Below are 16,467 nucleotides of genomic sequence, written 5' to 3' on the forward strand. Positions count from 1 at the left end.
ACAAGATCTAGTAGCGCTTTATAAAAAAGCACCCAGTCTATATAATTTTGCGAAGGCAATCCAACATGAAACAAGTCATCGACTCGGCCGTCGGCGCACCAAATCCACCCGGACCGGACGAGAAGCAGTACTCCGAGAAGTCAGGATCCTATCAAACTGCCAACAGCAAAAATGACAATAATCTCATCCCGGGAAAATTCAATCCCGATGTAAGCTAGCTCCTCATGTCGAGTAATCCAATTGGATGGGTCTTGTTTGGCCATCAATCTTTTCTCCGCATGCTGCTTGCTGTATTACGAAAAGCAGTTAAGCAAGCTGACTCTGACCATTCGCCTCTCTCTCGTTCTTTCCGCTCATCTTCACCAGGCAGACCCTCACACACACTATGAATTTGGCGGACCTTGGGGCTCATTGGGTCTGATGATCCTGTTTCCCTGCCTGATGTACTACTTCTTCATCTGTGAGCTTAGCAGTCAAAGACCGCACATATTCTCGCCGTCAACTCCATAAATATTATCTAATCGAACCGAAGCGTTTCTTGTGATCCAGGTTTGTGGTGCTACGATGGAAAGCTTTCGAGGCCTGACTCTCTTCATCCTAAAGAGGTTATCCGATGGTCGACCGAGTTTTGGCACTTGATCAAACTGGTCAGTCCTTCTTGATCTTGTCGACCAATCAGGGGAAGGGGCAATTGATTGATTCGAGCGTGTATTGTGTTGGTGGTATGTCTAGCACACCCGACCTACTTGGAGCGCGACATATCTCTACATGGGCTTGTTGCTCCACCAGGTCTTCCTGGCTTGGTATATGCCTGGCGTTCCGCAAGAAGGCCTACCGGTCCCATCTCTGAATGGCGGAAAATTGTCCTACTACTGCAAGTATCTCCATCTTTTTTTTTCGTTTTTTGTGCCGTCTAGCCTCTCAGTTGCGCTTGGAATTAATGGGACCATGGGCATTGTAATTAGGCAATGCGCTTTGCTCTTGGTACGCGACACTTGCGACCGTCTTCGTCCTACATTCCGTTTTGGGAGTCGTCCGACTGGGTGATGTGTTCGATCAGCTTGGCCACCTGATGACCATCGCCACTATCTTCGGCTTTGCCATCTCCCTGTTCTATTACGTCCTGCCGATCTTGCAAGGCCAGGCTGTTAGGATGAGCGGAAATCACGTTTATGATTTTGTAAGATTCCTCGTTCATATAACAACCATCTATTATCTTGTTGCTCTTCGTACTTTTCGTCTCTCACATACACTGATGGATCTCTCTAACCCACAGTTCATGGGGGCTGCCTTGAACCCACGAATTGGCCACATTGATGTCAAACTATTTGCGGAGGTCCGAATTCCCTGGGTCCTTTTGTTCATAATTTCAGTTGCTGGCAGTGTCAAACAGTACGAAAAGATCGGCTACGTCACGCCGAATTCGCTCTTCATGGTCTACGGAACTGGTCTGTGAGTGATCTATCCTGGAGCTCAATATGTCTGCTTTTATCATACCTTTCACTGATGTCCTTTTCATTGTTTCCCTCAGTTATATCAATGCTTGCGCCAAGGGCGAGGAATGCATACCGTTAACCTGGGACATGGCGTTTGAGAAATGGGGCTGGTTGTTGAGCTTTTGGAATTTCGCAGGTGTTGCGTTTACATAGTAAGTAATGAGAACTGGCCGGCCTGTTTACCGAAAAAATATATGAAAAAACGGACATTCCTGGACCTAACCATTCAATCTTTTCCCCCATCCATTCGCAAGCTGCCATTCAGTGATTTACATCACCAATCAGCCTCCTTCAAAATATCACTTCTCAACTTGGTCCTACGCCGCGTTGTACTTGACTTACACGGCGGCTTACTACGTGTTTGATACTTCAAATAGTCAGAAGGCTCGCTTTAAAATGGAGAATGATTCAAAATCTCAAATCACAAGTAGAATCTACGGCTTTCCTCAATTGTCTTATGGAACCCTGAAGAACCCAAAAGTTTTGGTCGTCGGGAACGGTGATCGTAAACTTCTTATTGACGGTTGGTGGGCTGTCTGTCGTCATCCTGTAAGTGCATTCACCATCCCCCTCCACTCCTCATAGTATCAACTCGCTTTCCTTATTTTCGTACAATTTTCTTCGATCAAAAATAAAAGAACTATACTGCGGATTTCATTCAAGCACTCTGCTGGGCAGTCTGCTCCGGAACTGGAAGTTTGATTCCATACTTTTATCCCGGTAGGTTTATCTTTTGGCTTTGAATAGACTAGCCATCGTGCAGCTCCAGTAAAGATAAATCGCTGATTCATGTTACCGACATGTGATCTACTTCTTTGCTCAACAAATAGCTTTTTTTCTGGTGATGATCTTACATCGATGTACTCGGAATTTCGATAGGTGTTCAAAGAAATACGGAAAATCGTGGGACGAGTATTGCACTCTTGTCCCTTACAGGTGAGTTGCACCCCCTTCGCCGATCTTTCTACACAAAAAAGGAAACCTTGCGGAATTAGAGACACTCTCGGCTGACTGTATTTTTGTTTCCTCTTGGTAACAGTTTTATTCCCGGCGTCATCTAAAAGTAGTCGTTATTGTTATTTTGAGGCGGATCTCCAGATGTAACAAAATAAGTTATCAGATTGTAATGTTTTAGCTAATCAGAACTGGATCAATTAAACTTTTATCTTTTTAATCAGGAACATAGATATTTTTGCTACATATGTTTTGATCCTGCAAAAGCATCTAACTTAACTAAGTCCCTCTCTATGTGGAGGGGGGACGCCGTCCCGCAGGGACCCTCCGAAGGAGGGACTTGTGCGCTATGTCGCCCCTCTTGCCTGAGAGCATCAGGAAAATCGAGCTTTTTTTCAATCTGCTGTACAGCTGCCATCTCTTATTGGGTGACTACAAAGTCACCCAGCAAAATGAGGGGCTTATCCAGGAGAATCTCTGTGTCTCCTTCTTGAACTTGTGAGGGCCTTCAATGCTTGGTTAATTGTGTGTTTTCCAATTTTGTCCCTCCAAAGAGACTGAAACAACAAATCCTGTAACAACTGCCACATCTCATGGAACAAAGATTCCGCATGAAATACAGCAGTTGAAATGATTAATCAAAAAGTGTAAAGAACCATTGCTACTTCAATATCTATACGCACTCATGGGCTACAGTCATTGAAACAGCATAGTATGTTTCAGCACTGAATACAGTTTGAATGTGTGGAAGTGCCTGGAATTCAAGTGTAATGCCCCAGAGGAAATAAAAAATCTAAACATCACACTGCAAAAAAAAATTGGTCAACTGCTTGCAGTTGACATGCAGGATACTCAAGTCAAGCTACCATTGTAACTCCACCTGAATGCACAAGTGCCTTTGTTGGCACAGTCACTGTGCTAGGTGCACAGTGACTGTGCATTGAAGCTTGGGTTGAGTCAAACCTTGGGTAAGGCTGGTGTAACACCACAAGCTTCCTCATAGTTACCAAATGTCAACTGCTCACAGTTGACACAGTTTTTTTTGCAGTGTCAGGATAGTGAAAGCAGCTGATGGGATGGAGACAAAAAAAATAGTAGGTACATGGGGACCGCTTGCGTGGTCCCAGAAATGAAAACTAGAAGGAAAAGCGTCCAGAGACGAGTGCGTGAGGTTGATTATGAAAAACTGCCCACCAAAAGCTGAAATGCTCTCAGGCCACGGAGTCAACTTAGCACGTAAGTCCCTCCGTTGGAGGTTGCTGCGCTCCCCCAAGGAGGGAAATTAGCTAAGTTAGCAAAAGTATCAATGTCCATCCACTTTAGGGCCTGTACCACACGAAATCTGTTTTTCCTGCGCGAGGAAAACAGCTTTCTTTTTTTCAATATTCAGTTTATCAAGAGGTAAAAACAGCCTCCCATAATCATGTACCACAACTGCAGGCTTCCTGCACTGCTCTCCCGGCCCAAACTGTGTATGTAAATACATAAATACATAACAAATGGGTCTGGGGGGGGATGGACTGGGATGGAAGGTCCTCAACACTAGACCAATACATTCATTGTGTATTAGTCCAAGATGAGAGGAGGTGGGCCCAAACCTCTCCCTTCCAATACAATGTATCGATCTGAGGAGAACACTCCCCTTCTTCCTCTTGGACCAGTTGTATATTGGGCAGAGAGGAAGATGGGGAGGATTCCTCTTGGACCAATCCAATAGAGCAGTCCAAGAGGAAGGGGGAGAGAGCTACTCAATACATAGTATCAGTGGCAGAACCCTCTCTCTTCCTCTCCAGCTGATCTAGTTGTATTGGTTGGAGAGAGGCCCCGGTGTCTTGGTTGGAGGGGGCTCAGCGGAAGGAAAACACCTATGAGAAACAGGGTCAGACCTGTTTCTGGAAATTGATTGTTTTGAACAAAAAACAAGTTCTGGTTTCCCCCAAAAACAGGTGCTGTGGTACACTTTTTCGAGGGGAAACTGTTTTCCGTGAGGCAAGTCGTTTTCTGGCCAAAAAACAGCTTTTTGAGCTGCTATGGTACAGGCCCTTATCCTCCATCCTCTAATAAATAAGATATACTTGTGCTTATTGTTAATTTGAGTGGTTTCACTCTGGCACTGGCAGATATGAAACCAGACTTAACTTGGATTCCAGAAGTGGCTCAACACATGCAATCAAAAACTTCTCACTTCACCATCTGCATGAATCAAGGAGAATGTAAATTAAATGCCATTCAGTGAAGTGGAGGAATCAGATTGTGTACGTATGATGAAGGAGAACCTCCAGAGCCTAGAACACCGGGCTGGAATCAGTGGTAATCCAAAAAGATACAGAAGGATTTACAGAGAGAGTGCAACATTGATACTAACTGAATAATGATCAGGATAAGGGATTTTCATGTTTCTGGCATCAACACTGAAACCGCTGCGCTAAATTCATTTGCAGCAGCCAGCACTATAGCTTATCTTAAAAAAGTGCAATTGCATTAGAGCGCATCCGCCGGCAGCTATGCTACAGTGCATTTGTAGTGGGCGGCCGAGATTGCTCCATGCGCTGAGAAATGAAGATTGGCAAACCCAATACACTGCATGGGTAGCGCACTGGCACAGCAATGTGCTATAAATTTCCAAAAATACATGTGTTTTTTGCCAATTACAATGCACTGTAACAGCCATGTATTGTAATGGTTTCACCATTGCTGGCAGGGATGCAGTGCCAAGATAGTTGTTTGAGTTACCTTGAAGGAGGCAGAGAGTCTACCCTACTACCTCAGAAAGACATAGTCCAGTTGATTGATGAGCAAGGTATCACTAAATTGCCAATGCCCTTCTATTGATTGTTAGAATAATTAAATATATATTTCTACAGATACAAGTCAGACTCTATTTCTTGTCTGGTTGCCATTTGCTTTAAAAAAACACGTAATTCTGAATTTCAATTGAAGGAAGGTTGATCCATGAGGAAGAAAATCTTGTGAACTTCCCCAGCAAGTATTCTTATCCATACAAAGTTACAAACTCTTGAGCTCAAGGAAAATGTGCACACAATTTTCTCTACATTTTTGTATGATTTGAGTAGGTGTTCAAAGCCATTTGAGTCTCTCTAGAGCTTCAGACTAGCTTCTCAAAGCCAATTATAGTGTACTTTGTAGGAGAAGTGGATGCCTTGCACAATCAATTAGTGATAGACCCACTCCCTTGCATAAGACATTGGAGGACTTCCTGTCAATCTGGAAAGTCAGATCTGAGCCCACAGATTTCAAATTTTGCAGGGAAATCTAGGTTCCCAAAGATCTTTGAAGTGATCAAGAGTTCCAGATTTTAGATTTCCTTGCAAAATCTGAAATTCAAGACTTCTGACTTATTCAAACTTCACGGGAAGTCCTCCATTTGCTGAAGATATGTGAATCTGGCCAACAGTGTTGTTCTCTCCGGATCTTGTCAGTTACACAACCAGTGGAGGACTTCCCGTCAATCTGGAAATCCAGATCTGAGCCGACAGATTTTAGATTTCGCAGTGAAATCTTGGTCCCCGAAGCTCCCCAAAGGGATCCAGAGTTCCAGATTCCAGACTCCCCGGCGAAATCTGGAATTCCAGATTTATTCAAAGTTGACGGGAAGTCCTCCAGTGGATGACTTCCTGTCACATCTGGGACCCTTGCAGTTGAGGAATCAGGATGTAGACCCAAAAAATCTAAATTTTTGCAGGGAAATCTGGTTTTTGGGGCTCCAGATCACTTCTGGGAGGTCCACAGACCGCAATAGGAAGTCCTCCAGCAACAGCACCATCTGGAAACATCTGGGCTTAAAATTCACAGAAATAAAATTTTATCAGCAGACCCTTGATTATCCATAAGATCCACTTGTGTTGATACAAATTTTAACAGCCTTAGTTGGCCTTCAAAGTTCACAATGTCCCCAAATTGTACATAAGAAGCGCCAAGATTGAATATAAGGGAGGACTTCCGGTCAACTTTGAATAAATCTGGAATCCCAGATTTCGCAGGGGAATCTGGAATCTGGAACTCTGGATCCCTTCAGGGAGCTTTGGGGACCAAGATTGGAGGACTTCCCGCCAATCTGGAAACCCAGATTTTCCCAGATTTCGCAGGGAAATCTGGGAAGATCTAGGATTTGGGAAGATCGAGCCCAGATTTCCCCGCACATTGGAGGACTTCCCGTCAATCTGGGAACCCAGATTTTTCCAGATTTTGCGGGGAAATCTGGGCTCGATCTTCCCAAATCCTAGATTTTCCCAGATTTCCCTGCGAAATCTGGGAAAATCTGGGTTTCCAGATCGGCGGGAAGTCCTCCATTTCCCTGCAAAATCTGAAATCTGGCGGCTCAGATCTGGATTTCCAGATCGACGGGAAGTCCTCAAGTTTCAAAGTGAAACACGGCAGGTGAAACATCACAACTACAGATTTTGGAACACTTGCTCAAACACACCATCCAGCATTGTGCGAAACATCACAGACTTCGAGCACAGATTATTACATATTTACATTTACATAAACTTGAACTTGAGCAGCCTTTAGCAGCCCGACGCACCCACCTCCACCCTCACCCATCCATTACTCGTTAGGCAAAGCATCGGGCAGACAAATGTGGTTATGTATTGAAAACTTCGGCCGAGGTAACAGCCCGTTTGTAGTCATGATTTTATAATGTTATGTATACATATTATCCGACTTTGCTCAATCGAGCGCGATGGAGCTGCGCAGAAATTCACGAACGTTTGTTCAGTTTCATCTTGAGTAGTCACGGCCGGCGCTGGATTGCAATGGTTTCAGTTCTGCCGTTTCTCCCATTACATAGCTTTGATTTTAAAATTTCTGCCTGATAACATTTCCACCCAACCGATAATCTCTCCAATCCCTCCTGATCAGAGCTCGTACGATCCACTCCGGCACCTCAGTCGATCATGTGTTCCCAGCGGCATGACGGCTGGCGCACCTTATGCGTATTTACGGTGCTTTTGGCCCCCAGAATCCGATGTATGCATTCCGCCCCTCACCCCCCGGCTGCGCAACTCGCAGGTTCAGAAGGCGAAGTCAAAATTCTAGCAACTGGTCCACCACAGAATTATCCACTATGGATGACTCAGACTCAGCAGCCATGGCCGGCTGGCACTACATTCGTCCAAGGCGTACCATCGGCACCTTTCTACTCCCCTTACCACCCACAAGTAGCACCAGTCAGTGGTTACCACGCAAACCCATACTTCTATGCCAACCCCAACTTTCTGCCTCATCCATTACACAACGGTGTGTTTGTGCCGCCCGGAAACGCAATTCCATATACCCTCCGGCCAGTGGTAGAACCGGTGTATCTATACCCCGGGCTCAGCACACCGATGTCACAACCTGTGCACTATCCGCCAGTGAATGAAGGTAGTTGGAATCTGAATGCAGCACCATTCACACCAAAACCAAGCACTTCCCACACAAATATGCCAACACCAGTGACACAAGTCGATCCACCTATTACTACAGATACTGTCGCCGATGAGTCATCTTTGAATATTAACACGAGGGCTTTAAACGTAGAGGGAGTAACACAACAATCGCCTTCACCTGAGAATAGAGAAATTCCGAAAAGCCAGGCTGCGGAGCTTAAAGCCCAGCATCTTGCCTCTCCTAAGACTGATAGTACACCTGCCCGGGTATTCAAATTATATAAACCTGCTGAAAAGATTCCTAGCGTACAAGTTCAACCACTAAGGACAACCGAGCTTGATCCCCCTCGACCTGAGACAAAAACCAACCCAGGGCCAAATGAACGAGCCGAATCCGACCCTACTCATCCCGAGGAAGTAACAGGACAGCCATCGTGTTCTGAAACCGAAATTAAACCAAGCGAATTTACAATCCAGACGTCCAACACCAAGGGTTCGAGGTCAGGGTGCTCACTATTTTCACAGAGTTTCCTGATGACGTCTCCCTGATTCAATGTTTTGATTATATGTTCTTGAAGTAGTGTAACTCCAAAAGGAAAGAAATCGAAAAATGTCAGATCAAGGGGAAAGGGCGGTCCAATTAAATTATCGCCCGATTCGGTTGAAGAAATTGGTAACCCGAAAGACCAGCCAGAAGAAATCAAGAACCATTTGCCAAACCTTTTGGGAACATCTCAAGTGCACGAATTGACGTCGGATCAAATTTTCGCGCGGGAAAATGACCCTGACCAATTGGAAAATAAGACTCAAATTCTCAAGCAAATCTTGAACATTCAGCCTGCTGTTCATGATGAAAGTGTCCCTAAAGAAGAAATGGCAGTCGCGGTAAGTTTATATCCATATATTTATTACAATAGGGTCACTTGGGTTGATTTTTGGTTTTTTATCTTTCTTGCATGATGAAATAACAACTGGAATGAGAAGGAGGCTGAAGACGGTTCGCATAACACAATGAGCAACGGAGAAGAAGAAGCTCGAACACTCGCGCAATCAGAAAATAATTCTCGTCTCAAAGTTATGAGTACCATACCGAATGATGAGGGTTTGGCTACGAGTGCCAAAGAACGATCTGTATCAGATACTGACCAAGAGATACCTAGAGAAGTCGCTCCATTTTTGCCTCCTCTAGGATCCACTCGTGAGATCAAGCCAGTAGGAATTCTAGAGGGCCCCTCGCCTGAATCGAGTAGCCCGGCAAAAGATCAACAGGTACTTGACGAATCTCCAATGTCTTCTTCAGGTACACTAGGTTCTGAAACGGGGCAACCCCCGTCAATCGATGAAAAAGAGTTTCCATCATTACTAGCTCCTCCAAAAGAAGTACTCGATGTCGGTCAGAAATCGAGGACAATTCCTAGAGCTCAACCTCAGACAATCAAAATCCCGAAAAAGACCTCACAAAAGTCAAAGAAGGCTGCATCTAGAGCCGCTTCTGCCGCTCAAACCAACGAAAAGACCAAATATTCCGCTCAAGCCCCAACTGACATTCTCTTGCAAAATATCCTCAATGATAAGCCTGAGGGATTCATAGACAAGACGCGAATGCTTGTACATCACTTACTCCCTGATAGGCCGTCCTCATCAACTAAAAAGGCACTAGAACCGCCGAAAGAGAGAAAAAATAGAGTTCCTGTCAAGGCGCCTCCAAACAAGGCAGAAGATGAAAAGGCTGAGACTACCAGCTTGGATCCTTTGAATCTTGAGGGCCCGGAAAATCGCAAACCACCTTCCTCTCCGATTGTCGCTGAAGAAATCAGAGGCAGGGTGGCCAATGTAAAATTGGATACAGATTTGAAAAGTACCCTGTAAGTTTCAACCCTATTGAAGCTAACTCAGTCGTGTCGAGTGCTGAAAGTTCAAATTCTGCTTATCCAGGACTCTTGCTCGAAAAGAAAGCGCAGCTCCAAAGTTGGAAACAGCTGCCAGTCCCAAGGCAATTCAAGAATCGAAAACCCAAGTTGACTCCAAAATACCGAAATCCGATGCTAGAATTATTACAGAAGGCACTTCCCAGGGAGCCCTGACAGCTGAAAGCAATCCCACCCAAAGAAACATTGAATCCTCCAAAAAATCTTCAGCCGCTCCTGTTCAACTTCCAGCCAAGATTCTCCCAATCGAAAAAAAATCCCGAAGGGAACAACTACCTCCATCGAAAGGACAAATTGCAAATGAAGGGTTCAACACTCCGATAAGGAATGCCCTTGAAGCAGTGGTCGAAAAATCTCGACCCGATTCGCCTGGATCACCGTCTTTAGTGAAGCAGTCTCTTGCAATGACAGACTCGGCTCTTCGGGATGATCTGTCAAGGATAGAAAGTTCGATGGCAATCTCTCCGGTACTTCAAATCAAATCAAATGATCTCAAAAACAAGGCAATCATCCAGGAGGAAGCGATCAAGCCGATGATAGCCTCTAAAAGTAAAGCTAAACTGACATCGGAAACAGAGACATCTCACCCGGACAAACAAGTTTCTGATGTGTCTCAAAAGAATGGATTAGGCCTCCCTCCGGTTCTTGGTGGCACTCTCCCTGATCGAAGCATCCAAGCAAAAGCTGAAACATCTTTAAAGCCACAGTCAGATCATCTTACTAGGAATCAAGCAGCTCGAACTTCCTATGAAAAATACAAGGAAATTCGTGAACTTAAAGAACCGCATTCAGATCTCCACTGGAAATTTCGCGACATTCGACTTGCTCCCTCAGAGATCAAAATTTCATCGGGAAAGCGGCTTTCAAGAAGAGAACAACATAATATTTCCTTTGCTAATGCGTGCAAGTGGTTTGGCATGGATAAAGCAATAAAAATGGAAGAAGAAAAAGTGGATTTGCACATCGCAAATACGTTGGCGATTTTCATCAATCCAAAAAATACCGCATTGTACTCTGGCATAGATCCGAAGCTTGATCCTGATATGTTTAAGGTATTGCTTAAAGACTGGAATGAAAACAGGCCGAAATACGACAAGGCCAAAATATGGGTTGCAGAACCACTTGGACCTGCTGAAGGCCCAAGACGGTCTTTGATATTAGAGAAGACGTTTTTTAAGCACAATGCTGCAAAAGAGTGGGCCAAGGAAAGGATGAAGCATCAAATGCGCGACTTTCAGTTAACATTGCTAGAATACGGCTTGGGGGTTTCTTCAGATCCATCTTACTTTTACAACATCCCAAGGTACTCATATTGCAAGCTCAATCCAGATGTAAAAGAAAGTCTCAACCGAGCAATGGGGAATGTGAGCGGTCAAAGAAGGTACGACTTTGCGGAGAATTTGCTAAATCGTTCCATTTATTCCCGATGGTGGGCAAGATATAATCTCGAAGAAGCAAGTGACATGTTTGGTTTAGATGCTTTCACCATCATCCAGATAGGAGATGCACTCAATTTCGACGGCAAACATTTGAATTTTATGTGGCCAAATTCAGCCGCAGAAGCCGATTTGTCCTTTGCAAAATTAATCCGAATTTTTTCAAATAAAGACGAGGCACTGGCAAGGCAAATAGTGTCAATTAAACCGGAAGAACGAAAACCCACAGAATTACCGGTACGAAAATGGATTGATTCATCAGAACGAGAATGGCTGATTCATATGCCTGGCAATTTATTCCAAAAAAGACTTCAACGCCTAAGCTATTATGTATGGGATTTCGAAAAAAAGGCCATGGGGAGCTTCCCCAAGTCTACAGCTGAAATAAACTTTTCCCTCAATGGCGATTTGTTGGGTAGAGACGGTTATCGACTGGGATATGAATTGCTCTGGTGTAACAACGGAATGGACTTAAACTCATTCTTCTGGCGGTTTGACGGTTGGAAGCCCCCACGCCCTCAATTACGCCAGGAGGTTCAGAGAATGTCACCAGCTGAGAAACTTGCTGTGGCCGCTTGGATCACGAAGAAGCCAGAAGCGGGTTCTAGAATTTCCTTACACAACTTGCTAAAGAAAATTAGAAACTTGTCTCCCTTTTGATGGTCAAGATTAACTGAGGCTCTACTCATCTAGAAACAAATCGGCCCAGAATTCAATATCTCCCTCAAAAAAATCTACCGGAACTCAATCGACCGCAACAAAATTTCATTTACGTTATGCTATTACCATTTTTGACTCGTATCTCGGTATTTTTCTTTATTTAATTTTCTTTATCTTATGATTTGTGCGAGTAACAACCACATTGAGGTTGAAGCACGGGCTTGTCGCCGCTCTTGGTAATAAGTTCATTGTGGCAAGCCAGCCCCAGGGCGCAACACAAAAGTCTGTGAGAGATCCCCGTCCGGCGAGCCTATGAACAAACCCCTCGGTGAGATCTCGAAGGACGGCCCCGCAGGGTCTCTGTGTTGGTTTAGACCCAAAAAATGTAGAGTTTTGCAGGGAAATCCAGCTTTTTGGGCTCTAGATCACTTCTGGGAAGCCCGCAGATCTCGACGGGAGGACTTCCCATCGCCTAAAAGACTTTATTAGAGGGTCCGCTAAACCTTGCTTGCTGGTGAAAACTTGATCTCAATCAACTTTCACCCGCCAGTAAAGTTTAGCCCGCCCCTCTAAATCAAGTGTTTTAGCTAAAGGCAAGTCCAAGGACGTACACAAGTGTACTGAAACTCCGATGTTTGTTATTGGCAAGTACGTTCAAAAGTTGGTCTGTGGAATACTGTCTAGCCCATCTTTGGTCCCCGGGGTCAACGTCGCTATTCTCTTCGCTGTTTTCTGGTTTCTCGCATGTGTACCTCCTACCATCAACTTCGGCTTGACGGCTGAAACTGAGTCGAGGATGAAAGTTTTCCCCGGAAATACGTCGTTCCGACAATACATCGTTCCTAACTTGGCTAATTCCTTCCTTCTCGGGGGAGCGAAAGGTTCCCTGCGGGACGGCGTCCCCCCTCCAATAGAGGGACTTAGTTAAGTAAGTTAGACATCGTTCCAACTGTCGAGGGCCCCCTCTCTAATTACAGAGGGACTTCGGGACCAAGCAGTCTAGACCCCTCCAGGATTGATATGCATTTTTTTTGGCCACTGCATGACGTTGAATTTGTAGCTGCAATACAATCTGGGAATGCCTCGCATCCAGTAAGACGGCGAAGATTTTGAGATATGTAACACAAAGTATGGTCAACGTAGTTCTAAAGGCCTATCTACAATTATTGAGCTGTACACATATTGTCCAACCAAGCCCAGATCGTCGCCTTGTCTCCCCTGAACCTAAACTGCTGATCGAGGCAAAGTTAGCTAAGTCCGAAGGTGAGAGCGCGAAGAGAGGCCTTCGGCCTCCCTCGGGAGGGACTTGGTTAAGTTTGTGATCGAGGTCAGGTGGATGGATCTCAGAATGATGTGAGACTGCGAAGTTGAGTATCAAAATTTTGGAGTATAACTCTGCTATAAAGCAGTGTTTATAATTGAGTCTGACCAACAACAACATGAAGTTCGCGTTGCCCAGCTTGTCCCCTTCCAGCAATTTATTTTGCTTGATCTTCTCAGCAGTCCGCATATTTGTGTTCGCCATGTGCTATCATCAGTCCAGAACTTGGTGGGCCTTGTTGGTTCTGGTTCTGCCGGTCTGTCAGGTTGAATGCATGCTCCCGACTTCCCTAACTTGGGAACTCGCCAATGGTGCTTCGGTGCCCCAGACAGCTCAACATCAGACTTGGCTCACGGCTTCAAGTTCACCTGTCACAAGAGAGGTCATGGACTCCCTACCATGCATGTCCACATACTCTCCGAATCTATTTGCTGGCCGTGCTTTTCCTGAAATACCTCAGCATCAATACTTGGCCCTAGCCGTAGCGCCGCTCCCCGGACCGTTTGACACGGCCGCGTTGACGGAAACATACTCAGACCATCGGTTTCAATCTCAAGGCGCGCCAGTTTATTCGAATCTATCGCGCACACCAGTGGTTCCGAGTGCGCCGCCTACTGCCTTCTTTCCGCGGGACCATATGCAAGCAACACAATTCGACGGTAATCCAACACACATGCGTTATGTTGTTAGTTCGGCCACTCGACCACCTCTACGGAGAAAAGATTCATACTATTCATACATGCCTCCAGATCTCCATGTGTCTTACGGATGGAAATTAGGCCACATGGGAGATAGCGCACATTTCAAAGAATGTAGAGGGAGTAGTCACGCCATGTCTTTTGGTGTCCGGGCAGCTACGGGGATTCCTGTCACAACAGAAAACCTAAACCCCATGGCGGACGAATTCAATTTCTCAAGGGATTTAAGGTGAATATGAATTCTGGAATTCTTGGCTTGATAAGAAACGTCAATCAATATTGATGTTCCATTTTCAATTTTGTATGTTTGCATATTTCACACAATGGTAGTGAAACGGGCCGGGAGATAGAAAAATATGATTCACAAGAAGACTTGAATTCTAATGGGAAAGCTGCCGCTTCAGCGTCATCCTCCAGTCCAGTGAATGATCCTGATCAAACCAAAAACCAGAGAGAGCTGAGGAAAACTTTGCAAGCTCCCCCCTCCAAAATCGGTGAAGTGCATGGGCCGGACATTGATCACCCCCCTGAGTTCAAAATTGACTCACATATAATGTACGATGGGGGAGTTACACCGGACATCGGAAAGGGTTTCATAGATTCTTGCAAACATTGTCTCAGGAAATCCCTTCACATTCGGTCACCTACCGCTGATGAGAACGACTCCAAGGAATCTGTAAAGGTTCAGGTGAGTTTGCATCAGATGCCTTCGTTAATCGATAGCCTTGCACTAAACTAAACAATGCAACATGTATGCGAGGTTTTCAGAATAAGACTGAAGGATTAGCTATCAATTTGAATGAGAATAGCAAAGTTGGAAATCCAAACAGATTGAAAGGAATTGATGAGACTTGTGATGAATCATCCAGGTCTGGTGACAACATGAGCTTGGAGAAACCAACAACCCAATGCGCACCCCATGTGTTGCTTCCATTGAGTCACGTGGAAAACGCACCCGCGGCTGCACTTTTGATTAAACTGCCATCAACTATTTTATTCGCGCCACACTCAAATGGACCAGATGAGTCAGGTGTGAAAACTGCAAAGGATTTGTTTGCATTTTTTCCTTCTTCAAATGAAAATAACAGTCCTGAGATATCCAGCACAAGCGCTGGAGCATCACATGAGAGGACTGATACCTTTGGGATCTCTGCTAAATTAAGTAAGGCTAAGGATAAAGCTCATACTGCCGCTTGTTCCTGTACCAATCCAGTTAGATACTCCAAATATTCAGACCACATCTCGGAAGAAACTAAGTCATATGAAGGCTTGTACAAAAATATTTCAAAAGAACTTGTAGATAAGACAAAGGCACTTGTTGGTGCTCAATCTTTACTGGATGAACAGGAGGAATTTGTATCAAATTTGGAAAAGTCAAAAAGTTTGACTTTATCCAAAGTACTGCGTAAATCCACTTTGAAAGATATAATATCTAAGAGTGACATTCCAGTTTTCTGTGAGGATCAAACACGCTTGTTTGCAAGGAAAAAAGCTACATCTAGTTCCCAAAAACTAACTTCCAAAGATTTTAGTAATGAACAAATGAAAGAAAAGAATAAAAAGGCTAGGTAATTACCAAATCACATCAAATCTTCTTCATCTAGATAAATAATGAAAACTAACTTTCTTATGTATTATTCCAGGGAGTCAAGGCAAAAGCAAAGGAAAAGAGTTTCTTAGCTTTATCTTGTTTATTCATTATTGCAAGTGTGGGTCCTCTATATAGTGCCACACATAATTCAATCTTTACAGCCCTTCCCCCAGTCAGTTGTTTTTTGCATGCCATAGATTAGACTATTCAACTGAATTCAAGTTCAATCCTTTCAGGGAAAATATGCATGAGTTTGGTTTTGATTTTTTTATTCTTTTCTCCACAGTTGAAAATTGATCTGAGTTATAGGCTTGCTGATCATATGTATAGTATGTAAAGCTTTGTTTGTGGATTTTTTAAGTGCATATTTTGAAAATTGCCTACTATGTTTCTGAATATAATTATTTGAATTTTCTTTTCAAACACCCTAAGAAAGCTTTGGAAATAATTGTCTGTCACACATTCTTTTCCCAGCAGAGAAAATAATTAAACCAAAAAACTAAAGATGAACAATCGGTACCTGTTGGGGGGTACCCCACACCGCTTGGCAGGTACCCCTTACACCCGCTGCGCACCTGTCTGGCGGTGCCGGGTGCGGTATGAGGTGCCAGTCTTTTAGAAAAAAGAGGTGCGGTACCCGGTGTGGAACACCAACCGGTGCTGGGCCGTTGGCAGTTACTTGAAGGGAGAGTTGCGCTGTGCGCTGCCTTCGCGGTGGTCCTGAGAAGTAGAGAGTCTGAGGAATCAAGGATAGCGGAAGTTGGGAGACAACAGGAGTAGATCCTTGTTGGATCTGAAGGGGAAAGGAGTCCGGCGAAGAGGGCCGGAAGATGTGATCTAAAGAAGGGATTTGGGGAAAATGGGACTAAAGGTGCTGAGAGTTTGAACTCAGAAGACACACAGACTCAGAGAGGGATCAACAAAATTAAGATTCTGGATGGATGATCTGAAAGGCCAAAAGAAAAGGGTTCAGACGAAGTCCATGCCGCC

At 44.5% G+C, this 16,467-nt stretch overlaps 3 protein-coding genes across 3 annotated transcripts; all 3 read left to right on the top strand.

Moving 5' to 3' along the window:
• Nucleotides 1-65: 65 nt before the first annotated feature.
• PtA15_10A546 (uncharacterized protein) lies at nucleotides 66-2,557 on the top strand (the record flags this gene model as incomplete). Its single annotated transcript, XM_053160732.1, has 11 exons — nucleotides 66-209; nucleotides 367-460; nucleotides 550-647; nucleotides 733-874; nucleotides 966-1,180; nucleotides 1,277-1,452; nucleotides 1,532-1,648; nucleotides 1,751-2,045; nucleotides 2,135-2,216; nucleotides 2,327-2,432; nucleotides 2,536-2,557. The coding sequence occupies 11 exons, from the start codon at nucleotides 66-68 to the stop codon at nucleotides 2,555-2,557; spliced, it is 1,491 nt and encodes a 496-aa protein (XP_053024677.1).
• A 4,887-nt stretch (nucleotides 2,558-7,444) lies between these two features.
• Nucleotides 7,445-11,867, top strand: PtA15_10A547 (uncharacterized protein; the record flags this gene model as incomplete). The annotated part of the gene is made up of 4 exons (XM_053160733.1): nucleotides 7,445-8,343; nucleotides 8,425-8,728; nucleotides 8,828-9,708; nucleotides 9,779-11,867. The coding sequence occupies 4 exons, from the start codon at nucleotides 7,445-7,447 to the stop codon at nucleotides 11,865-11,867; spliced, it is 4,173 nt and encodes a 1,390-aa protein (XP_053024678.1).
• Nucleotides 11,868-13,573: 1,706 nt separating this feature from the next.
• On the top strand, nucleotides 13,574-14,625 carry PtA15_10A548 (uncharacterized protein; the record flags this gene model as incomplete). The annotated part of the gene is made up of 2 exons (XM_053160734.1): nucleotides 13,574-14,115; nucleotides 14,217-14,625. The coding sequence occupies 2 exons, from the start codon at nucleotides 13,574-13,576 to the stop codon at nucleotides 14,623-14,625; spliced, it is 951 nt and encodes a 316-aa protein (XP_053024679.1).
• Between the last annotated feature and the right edge of the window lie 1,842 nt (nucleotides 14,626-16,467).

The sequence above is a fragment of the Puccinia triticina genome, chromosome 10A (genome assembly GCF_026914185.1).
Source record: "Puccinia triticina chromosome 10A, complete sequence".
Lineage (NCBI taxonomy): Eukaryota > Fungi > Basidiomycota > Pucciniomycetes > Pucciniales > Pucciniaceae > Puccinia > Puccinia triticina.